Here is a 12,979-nt window from a genome sequence, read left to right on the forward strand (position 1 = left end):
GTTTTTTTTTAATCAGAGATGTCTCTTGTTTTGTCAAGATCCAGACTCAGTTCATGAATATATCAGAGGAAGGAAACCAAAGCTGCATAAATTACCACTCATCGTGCTAGAGATACTGAAACTTTTTCCCCCTTTAATTAATTTTATTTGCTGAACTGAAAGTGAAACAGATCCCTAACGTGACAGATAAAAAGGCCGACCCTGGTAGGTGCGATGCTGAAGGTAACGCACGCAGCTGCCTTCTTGCCTGCTCTCAGGCACTCAGGCACCTGGCAGCTCTGCAGCAGTGGGTTTAGTGACTTTGCCTTATTAACTCAGTTTCCTTAGGCTTTTGTAAAAAATGGACTTAACAACAGTTGCCTAGAGCCAGAAGAAGAAGAGCAAGGCTACATTATTAAAACCGAGAATGCAATACCATTTTAAAATTCATCAAAGTGCTCAGAACAAATTCTCCAGAGATTGGGGGCTTAGTCATCCCAGGTTTCTCCAGCTCATTTAGATAATTGCCCCTTGAAATAGTTGTCTTTCTCTTTCTTTTTTTTCTTCTCTTTTTTTAACACTGGCACTTGTCAAGTATTCACTGAGCAGGCAGCTCAGCTGCACAGCTGCAGAAGGGCAGAAGAAACCTGAGGGTTCCTACCAGGCGCATCTCGACTTTCTATAACGTGAGCCAACCACATCTGAGTGGATCCAAAATAGTCATCTCACTGTCACTTGCTGAGATATTAGCAACTCATTAGCCAGTTTAACTAATTAATGCACCGGTAAAATTAATTTCTTTATGAAGTGATTTATTAAATAATAGGAGATGTTTCAAGAGTGTAATGTGTGAGGTATTCAGTATTTTTAACTACCATTAGGGCCTAGAGACGCTCAGTCTCAATGCCTTCCCACCTTCTTAAAAACCATATTATTTGATTGCTTCTGTCTCGGTATAAATTGATGCTGTCACCAAGAAGGGCAGTCCCAGTACCGTCAAGTGAGCTTGACAGGAAACTGATACAAATGAAACTGAAAAAAAGAGGTTATTTTTCAGCTGCATCATTCTTCTCTTGGTAAAAATATAAAACTTATATTACAACGTATAATTTTACTGTATTTTATTTGTGTAACTTCTTCTATCAGAGAAAATCTAAAGATCATTACAACTTGCCATTAGATTGCCAGTGGAAAGTATGTCAGCATCTACGGTAGTGCACCAATAGGTATTTTTTCCGGGGATTTCCATTAAAAGTTTCCTATTTTTTGTTTTCTTCCACCGGGCACCTCTTCTTGAATGTAGAATTAGAGGTATGGTCTTGTATCCGCCCACAATATGGTTCAGGCAGAAATAAGAAGGCCCTGACGCAATGCACTTAGGGCACGCAGCATCTTTGCGATCGGTGTCTACCTCTGGGCTCGGCACCCTACTGTCTCTCTTTTAGTCAGGAGAATGAAAGAGAGAGTTTAGGCTGTGCTTCATCTGACCTTTGTAGACATCTACTTTAGTATCTCTATTTTAAACATCTACTTCTGTAGGATGAGGTGAGCTGCAACCTAGTTTCAGTTGTCTGTATTGACTCTATCATCAGTAACAAAAAAGGGAGCCTGGGGTGAACAGCCCAGGCAAAGACACTTTGTCAGATACAGCCCGCTTTTACAGTCTAAAAGTTGAGTCAGAGCTCAGTAAAGTGGATGTAAAGAATCTCATTTACATGAACTGAGTTTGGATCAAGTCTTAAAGGCTCTGCTCTGTCACTTACTTTGAGTTAATCTCATTTTTCTATGTAGATAGTACATAAAATTTCAAAGAGCATGCTCATGGATCTGGGCATGACTCACTGTAGGCGTAGATACAGAGAATATTTAGGAACATCTTTGTATTCCTGTGTTGAGGTTTCTATGTGCCTCATATTTTGGGATATTCTGTAGAGATGCTTTGATAGTTCTGCACTCCGCTGAAGGACAGGATGGCTAGCAGTATTATATCAGCCAAAATATGTGACATTTTCACAGGGCTGGTAAGAAGGAGAGTGGTACTGCCTGGCACACGTCAATGGGGAAGGCATGAAAAACAAGGCACTTTGAAGGGCAGAGCGGTACCAGGACAAGAGACGTTGGCAGAAGGCACCGTGGAGTCATCCTTGTGATCAAAGCTTGGCTCTGTACTTGAGACATCAGACTGAAGATGAGCACATCGTAGCAGAAGCCACGAACTGGAGCCCAATGTGCTCATCTTCAGTCCGGGGTCTCAAGTACAGAGCCAGGCTTTGATCACAAGTATATATAGTCATCCTACAAATATATATGAGATATAGATACATTAATGTACTTTTGTGAGGTGTTCAGACACAAGGACAATGCAAGAATTTATTGGTGCCTGACTTAGCAATGAGGGCTAGAAGCAGAAGGTGTGCCACTTGCTTTGCTTGAGAGCTGTTGACACAGAGTAGAAAATCTACTGTAGGAAGGACATGGAAAGATCACATGCGCCAGACTTTTCATGCAGAGACTAGTCGATCCTAAACACAGCTACACTAGGTTTAGTTTCTCATTTTTATAATGACTTCTTCCTAAAAATACATTCAGCAAACGGTTGATATTGAATTCAGCCTATAATCAGTGGCTATTGAGAATGAGTGGGGGCAGTGACAAGAGGACTTGATGTTGCATTCAGATGGTATTATTAATTTATTATCTATTATTATTTGTTATAGACTACGTACTGAGTAAATAATTAAGCAGTGACTAACCTTACAGAGAAGGTGGGAAACACTCTCATGTGTAATTAGCCCCTCACAGTCTACAGAAATGGATTGTAAGTAACTCAAAATCTTGGACTGCGGATGGCAGCCTTGTCATCAAATATAAAAAAATACCCTTGACGAGATCCATGAAAGCTCTCCAGAGGTCTGAAGCCAGGCAGCAGACACTCTGATTAGCTGCTGCCTCCACAAAATGAAAATTCTTCCCTGAGCCCAAGAAACAGCCGATGGATGTAGTCGGAAGGGATAAAAAGGTCACTCTTAAGTGGATACAAGGAGATTTAAGTCACAATACCATCATCCTGAAGCCCTTAGACAATAACAAAAGAGAGGCTTCAAAGACTAGAGAGTCCTTCAGTCTAAATACTTACACAAATCTCTTTGTCATATATCTGAGTCTTAAAGAAAATTCACCTTTGAATGAGACTGCAGAAAATTACCGAACAAGTACGCTTAAGCCCTCTGGCCCTCAATAGCAATATCTTGTAACATCATACACCAACAGTGTTGATATATTACAAAACTGTTGAGTCTTAGAATTACCATGTTTTGCAGCATGAATTCCTAAACCAGATTTAAGCTGTCTGGTGCAACTCTTCTATAGCACTTGCACAGCTCAAATATCCTATCATGATCACTTCATAATCATATAATGATCATATCATCAGATGAGGGTGGAGAACTAATTTCCATTCTAACAGTAATGCCATCTCCTAAAAGTAGATTCTTTTTTAATCAGCTGTTATTTCTAAGACTATTGTCCAAGAAGCTATCTGAATTTTTAGGTTGATTTTCCATACATATTCAAATACATGGGTATTTCAAGATAAATGGAAGAAAGCTCATACTTTGCCAATGTATTTAAAAGTTCAATGGAATGACCTGAGGATTAATAACCCCCTCAGCCTGACATCAAGCCAGTGTAAAACACTGGAATGGCTAATTCCAGGCACTATTCATAAAGAATCAGGGAAAAGTAATGCAATTCATGCCAGTCAGGATGGAATTAAGGTAGATATATTTTATTTCAAGAAAGCTATCTTGGTATTTTTTGAGCTTTTACATTTTCCTGAAAAAAAAATCAATACTATTGATGCAATACTTATGAACTTTGGTAGAACTTCTGGCACCAAACAACATTTTGATTAAGAAATTAGAGTTACCTAAAGTCATCAGTGTAATTATTTAATAGATTAAAAACTGAGCAATTGACATTTCTCAGAAACCATTATAAATAGGGAATCATCATCAAGAGGCTGTCAGTCAGCTCTTCAGGGTCACTCCTGGGCTCTATGCTGGGTTTGACATTGTAATCAGCAACTTGTAAGGGAAACAGAATTGTTGCTGGTAAAATCAGCAGAAAATGAATAGGGCAGTTGTAAACCCTGATCAGAGCAGGTGGTCAGTATGCAGTGATCTGACCATGCAGTAAGGTAGGTACCAGTGCACAAGGTGAGATGAAACAAAAAGACAAGTCGTAGATGTCGTGACAAGAAATCCAGTCCTGGTGGTCGCCAGCCTCTGTGGTTTTTGCTGAGTGCTGCCTTTCCCTGCCTTGAGCCCGCAGACCAGGCAATGACCATGCAATGCATTTTGTCCTTGGATTCCCAAACGTCAATTACAGCAACTCCTAAGAACCTGTTTAAGTCTTCTTGTAATGGCAGCTAGGCATGGACACCCAGGGTAAACCAACTCTTTAACAAATACATACATATCATAGAATCATTAAGGTTGGAAAAGACCCTTAAGATCATCAAGTCCAACCATAAACCTAGCACTGCCAAGTCCACCACTAAACCATGTCCCTAAGCACCACACCTACCTGTCTTTTAAATACCACCAGGGATGGAGACTCAACCACTTCCCTGGGCAGCCTGTTCCAAGGCCTGACTACCCATTTGGTGAAGAAGTTTTTCCTAAGATCCAACCTAAACTTCCCTTGGCGCAGCTTGAGGCCGTTTCCTCTCGTCCTATCGCTTGTTACTTGGGAGAAGAGACCCCCCCCACTTCGCTACAACCTACTTTCAGGTAGCTGTAGAGAGCAATAAAGTCTCCCCTCAGCCTCCTCTTCTCCAGACTAAACAACCCCAGCTCCCTCAGTCGCTCCTCATAAGACTTGTGCTCTAGACCCTTCACCAGCTTCATTGCCCTTCTCTGGACACGCTCCAGCACCTCAATGTCCTTCTTGTAGTGAGAGGCCCAAAACTGAACACAGTACTCGAGGTGCAGCCTCACCAGTGCCGAGGACAGGGACACTATCACCTCCCTGGTCCTGCTGGCCACACTATTCCTGATACAAGCCAGGACACTGCCTTGGTTAGTGTAAATCATTGATAATTCTTCCTTTATTACTTCATTCAGGGTTTAGCATGTGCCTATAAGCATGCTAGTATTTTGATGGTGTCTTTTTATGGAAGCACTGAAAAACAGATACAGTTAATGTATGAGGTCAGGATGGAGCTTCTATTGCTTAGGACATACTAAAATCAAGTCTGAGGTGACTTGTCCACAGAAAAATATCCTTGGATTTGCTTCACTGAAGTCTGTTACACCACATCCTAACAGCATTATCCAAATCATGGATTAGGGCGAAGCCAAAGAACATGTTTGTTACATCCTGTTTGGATGATGCCAACACAGACACAAACAGAACAAACCTACAGCAGATTTTGGCATGAAATGAAAGACATTTTCTTTAATCTCACAGTTGTTCAAGAACATGTCAGTTATCCCATGAAAATAGCTTCGTTAACCTTTGCCAAATGCGATTTTGAAGACAATCTTTAAATTTGTAAGTATGCTTTTCAACAGCATATAGATAGATCAATGACTTGATTCCCTCTAGTTCAAATAACCAGCTTAATTTTTTCATTTGCAGGAAATAAGATTTTTTCTACCTGCTTTATTTTAAAACTTCTTGGGATACAAAATCTTTCTGCTCAGTCATTAGCTGTAAATTGCAGAATGAAGCAGTACTCTACAGCATTTCCAGATGAAGTAGTCTGTTTATACAGAAAGCACAAGAGCTATAATTACTACATGATCACATTTGTATATCAAGGTCAGAATTCTGTGATTCACGCTATTGTTTGGACATAAAGGGAGTTGATTTTCAGCATGGTGGTGTACAACTACTATTATTGTTACATCAGTGACTGTAGAAACAATATTAACTTTTGCTTGTTTGAGTTTTTCTAGTTAGGTTAAATCCAGTTCAAGCATGCATGAAAATCAGCTGGTTAATATTTGTCCTAAAATATTCATTAGACATGCAAAATATATATTTATATTATTGCTGTTCAGGTTGTGTATTCTACTATGAAAGAAAAAAAAAAAAAGCAAACGAAAATAGGTCATTAAATAACTTATGCATGAAATCACACAGAGTTTAAGCAATATCAAATGCAGGTAATTGAAGAGTGTAAAAATATTTCCTGATCTTTTCCTCTCCTCTGCAAAATCCCTGCATAAGATTTTCTTCTTGACTATTATCCAATATATTGGTAATTTTTATATTCCGTTCCTGAGAATCGATTGGCTTTCCACACTATTTCACTAGTGTTAAATAGCTTAAAAATATGGGTATACAACTCATTATACTTATTAGTTAAGAGATAGGGTTAGTTAAGCACTTAGATTGCACCAATTAATTCAATATGATTGTATGCATTTATAATCAGGCACAAGAACAAATACTTCCCTCATCTGAGGACTAATTAATAGAATTTGCTATTGTATTACTGTATTTTATTGAATCATCACCCAGCTGCCATTAATGTCACCCTGTTCTCAGCTAGGCCTCTTTCATACTTAAGCCCCAACTAGTCTTTCTCTTTTCAGGTGTAGGTGTCCCTAAGAAAAAAGCAATCATATTTCCCCAGGTTTTCATTGTTCTCTATCTGTTCTGGGGTTTTATATTTGCTATTCACTCCCCGCTCCCGCTCACATACTGTCATATATAAGGACTTTACATAAATCTGATAGTGTTACCTTCACATTGCCAAGGACGCTTGGGAAGCACTGTTTTTCTTTTTTTTTGGGTGAGAAACAGAGTCAAGATGCCATCTTGACATAGCCCAAATTCTACTACTGTCCTTGGGTCGAGTTTCATAAAAGGTGTATTTAGCCTCAAAAGACTCTTTACCCAGACAAAACACTCACATGGGCATAAGGTCCGAGGAATCTGCCATCTGAATGATGCCTTAATAACTTTTCCAAGGTCACTGAGTCAGGGTGTTGAACCCACGTGAGCGTATTCATCACTGGGCCAACTTTCTTCTCTCTAGGAGAGCCACAAATGTTTCCTTCTCAGTGTTGTTTCTCATCAATCAATCCTGATAACTTCAACCAACTTGACTTCTTTATAAATATTTTTCTGGATTTCTTTCATATTTCATTTTATGTGCTGGTTGCTGTAGTACTGAGAGGCTCAGAAATGAGCAGGAGACCTAGAAAGGGAATATAATCATCCTGAGCCACTCAGATCTAACCACAAATGCTGGTAATGCTGCCCACAGCAAACAGGTAATTAAATAATTAATTAAATAATTAAATAATTCAGTAGCTTATTATAGCAGATGTAAGGAGACTCTGTGACTTTTTGGACTTATGAAAAATAAATTACCATCAATTCAAAACATAATTTAATGTAAATCATAGTTACTTGTGAACATAGGGCAGCATTCAATTTAGAAAGCAATCAGCCACTATATATTTTTTTCTTCTTGCTTTGATTTGAATAGCATAAATCTATAATCATGAAGGTGACAGTTTTGCCTAAGGAGATGGATAATATCTTTAAAAGGAACAGATATACTGTAAAGTTAAACAACAAGCAGACATGTCATCATGGGTTGAGCCAGATCTGGGGTTGCAGGTGGCTGTGATTTTGTTATGAGACTGTGGTACCCGGTTGTCAGCTGGTGAAGGCCTTTCCCAGCCCATGAAAACCAGTGCAGCACCCAAGTCGTCTTCTAACACCTTTTTCCTGCATGTAATGTAATATTCAAGTGTAATATTCTTGGTTTAAGGTAGATACTTCTCCTCTTACACCCCTGCCTTCATATCAAAGGACACACCTCTTCCTTATGGACAGAGCCCATAACTATTTCTTCTCCCGTGCTGCCAAGCTGGAGGCATACCTGGTAGAATCTCAGATCCTTTCCAGCCAGTATGTAAAAATTTCAAATCTGCTGGTTAAAAAGATGCCTAGCCCTCCTAATGGCAAAAGGGCTCTTGGCAACATCACTTGAAAGTATCCTTAAGGCTCAGAAACAGAAGGGAAAAGAGAGATAATAACATCCCATCCAAAAACTTCTATGTCGCAATTTTTAATTGAATCCCATGTGTCTTGGAAACAGGGATTATTCTATGTTATTTTTAATGTTAAGGGTTGGCAAACCTCCAGACCCACATGACATATTTGGAAACATAAAACAAACAGGACAAAACCCATAAACAAACTACGGCAGTCTCTGGGGAAATAGGTCAACAGAAGTAACAAGACTCTTAGGTTAAAAAACAAAAAAACAGATTCACAGAGGAGGAGATGTGCTTTTTCTTATGGAATCAAGTGGTGTGCTCAAATGGAAACGGGCAGACTGGCTAAGCAAAGGGTGTGATCTGCAGGTGGCCTCCCTCCTGCTCCCCTTCTGTCTTGGCCCCCCCTGTTTGATCCCAATCTCATCCTTATGGGTCCTTGTCACGTCTCCCGTTCTGCCAGCCTCCCTGGTCCATATCTCTCTGTCTCATGTGGCTTGTCCCAGTCTCCTTGCTTTACCACCCCATCTTTAAAGGTAATGGCTTCTGGGTAGCCTTCTCCTTCCCAGCACCAATATCTGGCCTCAAGCCCTGGTCAATCTTTTTCCACCTTGTCCCTTTGGACCTCCCATTGAGATCAGCCCAGCAGGTCTCAAAGTGAAAGGTATGTATGTCCCAGACCTACCCACCTCCTCCAGAGGCTCTGCAGCATCTCTATCACCTTCCTTCCCCCACAGCAACGCAAGTCTTAAACTGGAAATAGTATGCAATATAATGGTGGAGAAGTCTGATAAAAAACTGTGAAACCGCTTGTCCATGTCCTGATATGACCGTCTCCCCACACCCTCCTCCCCTCTCCTACACGCAGGATTCCTCCCTGTCAGGCCACTTCTTGCTCCCAGTCTCTTTATCCTTCAAATCTTATCTTCATCTTCTAAAAAAGATCAGTCTGGTGCATACACCTGACATGGAAATTTTCAGCCTGAACGGTTAGACTGAAGTTATATCTGAAAACAGGGTCTTCTGAAGTGTCAGACAACTTGGACAGGCGGTGTTACCAGCTCTGCACTCCGTGCAGCTGAGTGAGTAGTTGCCACATTTAGTTAGATGAAGAGTTTTCCCAGTCAGCTACATGAAGCTCTCATCTAGCAATTTTTAACAAGGTGTTATTTTCAGGGGATTTCTAATGGATCTGTTTACCACAATGAAATTCACAATATCAAATGCAGTAATCAAATAATGTATGATAAATTGCCATCACTGAAGAATTAATGGACATTGTTTCAAACTGACTGTTTGAATAAGTGATCTTGTCACTCCCACAGCTTTGGTCAGTTTTACTTACTTGATCTTTTCTCCTCATCCAGGTAGGTTTCTGGTCGTGACAGATGAGACATGAGATCTTCAGCTTCCAGGCTTTCAAGTTTTTCTTCCAGAGATTCACTATGGAATCGGTAAGAAAGAAGAAAGACATAAATATAAATAACTTGTTTAAAGTGTAAAAAAGTAGACCAGAATCTTTGCAAAAATTATCCCAAAAGAAATTGTTTTTATCAATCGCAATACCTGCCAGTGGTTCTGTTTGTTTGTTTGTTTGTTTGTTTTTTCTCCTGTGCGTGATGCCACTTTAGACATTACTACAGTGGGTGTTTTTCACAGAAAGTCTAACTTATCAATCAATCCTTCCAAGGATCAAAAAACCCAATAAATCAGTAAATCCTTACAAAACATTGACTGCCTGAGCAAGTACTGGAACAAACACTAACATTTATTATGTATTTTGCTTTGCTTTCATAGATTTCCAAACTGGATGGGGGGGCAGGGTATAAAAAGGACACTTTTTCTAACTCCTTTCAACTCATCTATATCTGGTAACTGATGTTGTTTTAACTTTGAAAACAACAAATCTCTGAGATCAGCCTGAAAAATCTATGGCAAGATTTGTGCGGGGGCTTGAAAGAGGAGGGACTCTCTTCTTCTCATGATGTGAAGTGCTGAATAGCACACAGTTGTCTAAATATGCTTTTGTTTATTCAGTCTCTGGATGGTGAGTGCTCTTGTTTTTAAGTTTTTACTGTGTTTCATTGAACCACTAAAAGCTACATTTGGATTGCCTGACTCGAACCCCCTACAACACCACCACTGACGGTTAAGGCTGAGGTTTTCTTTGCACCTGGTGCACTGGCTGGAGCTATCCCGGCAATCCTGGCACAGGTCACTGCTCCCTGCGTGGCCATCGCAGCGGTGCGGGACTTTCATCTTTTCTTCTTCCCTGGGGGAAACGGTTGACCATACTGCACTCCAGCCCAGCCAAGAGGGGTGAATCACTGCTGCTGGTCTTCTCAAAACTGAATACATCTTCCTTTGGTGCATTTGCTTTGTCACATGGCTACGCATATTTTTCCTTTTTAAGCCCATGATGCCTTAAATAAGCAAGAGTTCAGAAGTCAAACAATCATCTTTTGAAAAGTATGAAGCTGTTAAGCTGGATATTTCTATTTGATTTTGAAACAGGACTTAAGTTTTATGTCCTATTGCTCCTGGATTTTCTTGGAAGAATAAAATAAAACACAACCACCGACAAGCAAATAAGTAGTGGTGAGATCACTGAAATTAATGAAACCTGATTTCCTACAGATTTGGGTCTTGACTGCAGCTCCTGAGGAGGTGCAAAACATCAGTGAAACTTTTCCCATGATTGGGACACTTACAGGATCTTTCTCCTACACCGGTTCTCTTGATAAAGTGGAAGATGAGGGTGAAACTTTTCTGTCCCTGGGGGCAATAAACATCTTTTTCCTCTGCTCATTTTTATTTCCCTGCAAAACTTCTAGGAACTGAAGAATTTTGACACCTTTCCTGCCCCCCCATCAAAATTGCTGGAATCAGCAATGCATTAAAAAAATCATTAGAGGCAGGACAGATGGGCAGATCCGTCCATAGTCAATGGAGAGCCAGTTAACTTAGGAAGCAGCAAGCTCAATTTCAGTGGTTAAAAGTACAAGCAAATGAGTAGTCAGAGAGAGGGGCTGCTACAAAGGACTTCTAGACTGAAATTCCAAACCTCTTTATTTCATTTAGCACCATGTGAACACTGACTCAATGAAGACTAGGTCCATGCAGCAAGACCAGTTTCCAAAAGCTTCCAGATGGTTGTCTGCTGTCCTGGGTTTTAACAGAATCCCACAACCACAATATTCAAATGTCTACTTTAATAAAACATTCAGACTCTAATTTTAAATTTGAGTAATTTTTGCTTGATGACAAGCCTTTGAGCATTAAAGCAGGTATGCCTCAAATTATTTCAGGCCTTATGTATTGTCAAACATATTGAACTCCTTAATAACAAATCAAACAAACAAATAAACAGACTCAAAAAAAAACCCAAACAAAAAAACCCCACCCAAACCCAAACCCAAACCCAAAAGACATTACTCCTAAATTGAAAATTTCTTAAGCTAAGTTCAACTCTAGAGTCTGGCCAAGTGATGCATCCTGGAAAGTAGAGGCTTATATAAAGGAAATGCAGATGTGCTAGTAAATTCAGTGGTTGCAAGGGCCTTTTTTATAACATCCAACATCTGCAGATTTATTTCCAGCATTTCTCTAATGAGATGCTGTTTAGGAAATTAAGAAATGAAGTATGCTCAGTCAACACTGTAAGCCAGCTTTTGAACTTCAACTCAGTAGGCCCATACATGTGCACGTCTGCAAACTTAGAAAAGCTTGCGTAAAGCCACAAATGACTTTGAGGTACCTGTTTAGCATGGTGGGGTCTCAGTCCCTCTTCTTCCACTAAATACTGCTCTAATGCTAATAAATTCATAATACAGAGGGGAAAAAACCCTCACAAAACCAGACCTCTCTGCTTTATATTTTCACATCATGAACAACCAGCAGAAAGCAACCCTTTCATTTACCTGCCAATCTTTTTGGTCTATACAATAAAATGCTGATGAAATTGTGTGGCCTGAGAGCCCTTCTCACCATTTAGCTATTTTTTAAAACTCTTAGAATAAAACATAAAATAAAAATACTTAGTTCTGATGTAGCACTACTCAGCTGGAAAAGCCCAGTGTGCTTTCACCTAGAAAAATAAATGTAATTGTCTGCATTCCACAGATAAAGAAATGATGCACACAGAGATCAAATGCCGTGTCACAGCCATGAGTGGCAGCTCAAGGACATGATCACAGTCTATAGAGCCTTTATTTCATTCTCAAACTGCTTCCCAGGTTCATTTTGGCCTGAACCTCCAGTTTCACTGCAGGCAAGATGCATGCTGCCATCAGCATACATTTAGCAGCTTAGGTAGAACCAGAGATGTGCCTGGATAATGACAGAGCCATATCGTTTCCAGAGGGAAAGAGAAAATATTGAAATGTTTGCAGTGCGGGTTGAGGCTTTATTTCATTCTCTTTTTATTTTGGAGCGCCTGCTATGCCAGCTGCCCTGCAACATGTTCATTTCTGCAGTATCGCTCTCTGATCTTAGTCATTGCTATTTCTCATATTAAAAAAAAAAAAAAAAAAAATTGTATTCAGCTACTATGATTCCTGCTTTGGAAGGACTCTTATTTCTCTTGTTTCAATCACAGAGTACCCCTTCATGTTATATTGGCTTTGTCTTGTGCTTTGCAATCCCACTGGCATGTCCTGCTCTCATGCTAATGTGTCTGCCGTGTCCATCCCAACAATCCTCCAAGGATTTGGTCAGGGTCAGGAATGTAAGGATAACCATGCACAGGTTTCTTTCATGCTGGTCCTCACCATCACGGACACGGCGTTGGTGGGTCCTGCTGGGAGAGCAGCTCCCGTGGGGTCGGCAGTCCTTGCACGACCGTCTCTGTCAGGAATGAGCAGGCTCCAATTTGCATCGTGGGAAAGGGTTAAATTTGCCAGAGGCTCCACTGAAGGTCTTCTTATTCATCAGCGTTCATAAGACTTTGATATCTTGGACTCTCCAAAATACGGTCC

The 12,979-nt window shown here is 40.2% G+C and overlaps 1 protein-coding gene across 1 annotated transcript in view; it reads left to right on the plus strand.

Moving 5' to 3' along the window:
- Positions 1–12,979, plus strand: part of ASAP1 (ArfGAP with SH3 domain, ankyrin repeat and PH domain 1) — a 157,562-nt gene that overhangs the window by 10,301 nt on the left and 134,282 nt on the right. Inside the window, exon 2 of the mRNA XM_082325849.1 lies at positions 9,371–9,457. Coding sequence (XP_082181975.1) covers positions 9,399–9,457 — 59 coding nt within the window. The 5' untranslated portion in view covers positions 9,371–9,398. The remainder of the gene's footprint in view (positions 1–9,370; positions 9,458–12,979) is intronic.

Source organism: Platalea leucorodia (assembly GCF_965183815.1).
Source record: "Platalea leucorodia genome assembly, chromosome: 1".
Lineage (NCBI taxonomy): Eukaryota > Metazoa > Chordata > Aves > Pelecaniformes > Threskiornithidae > Platalea > Platalea leucorodia.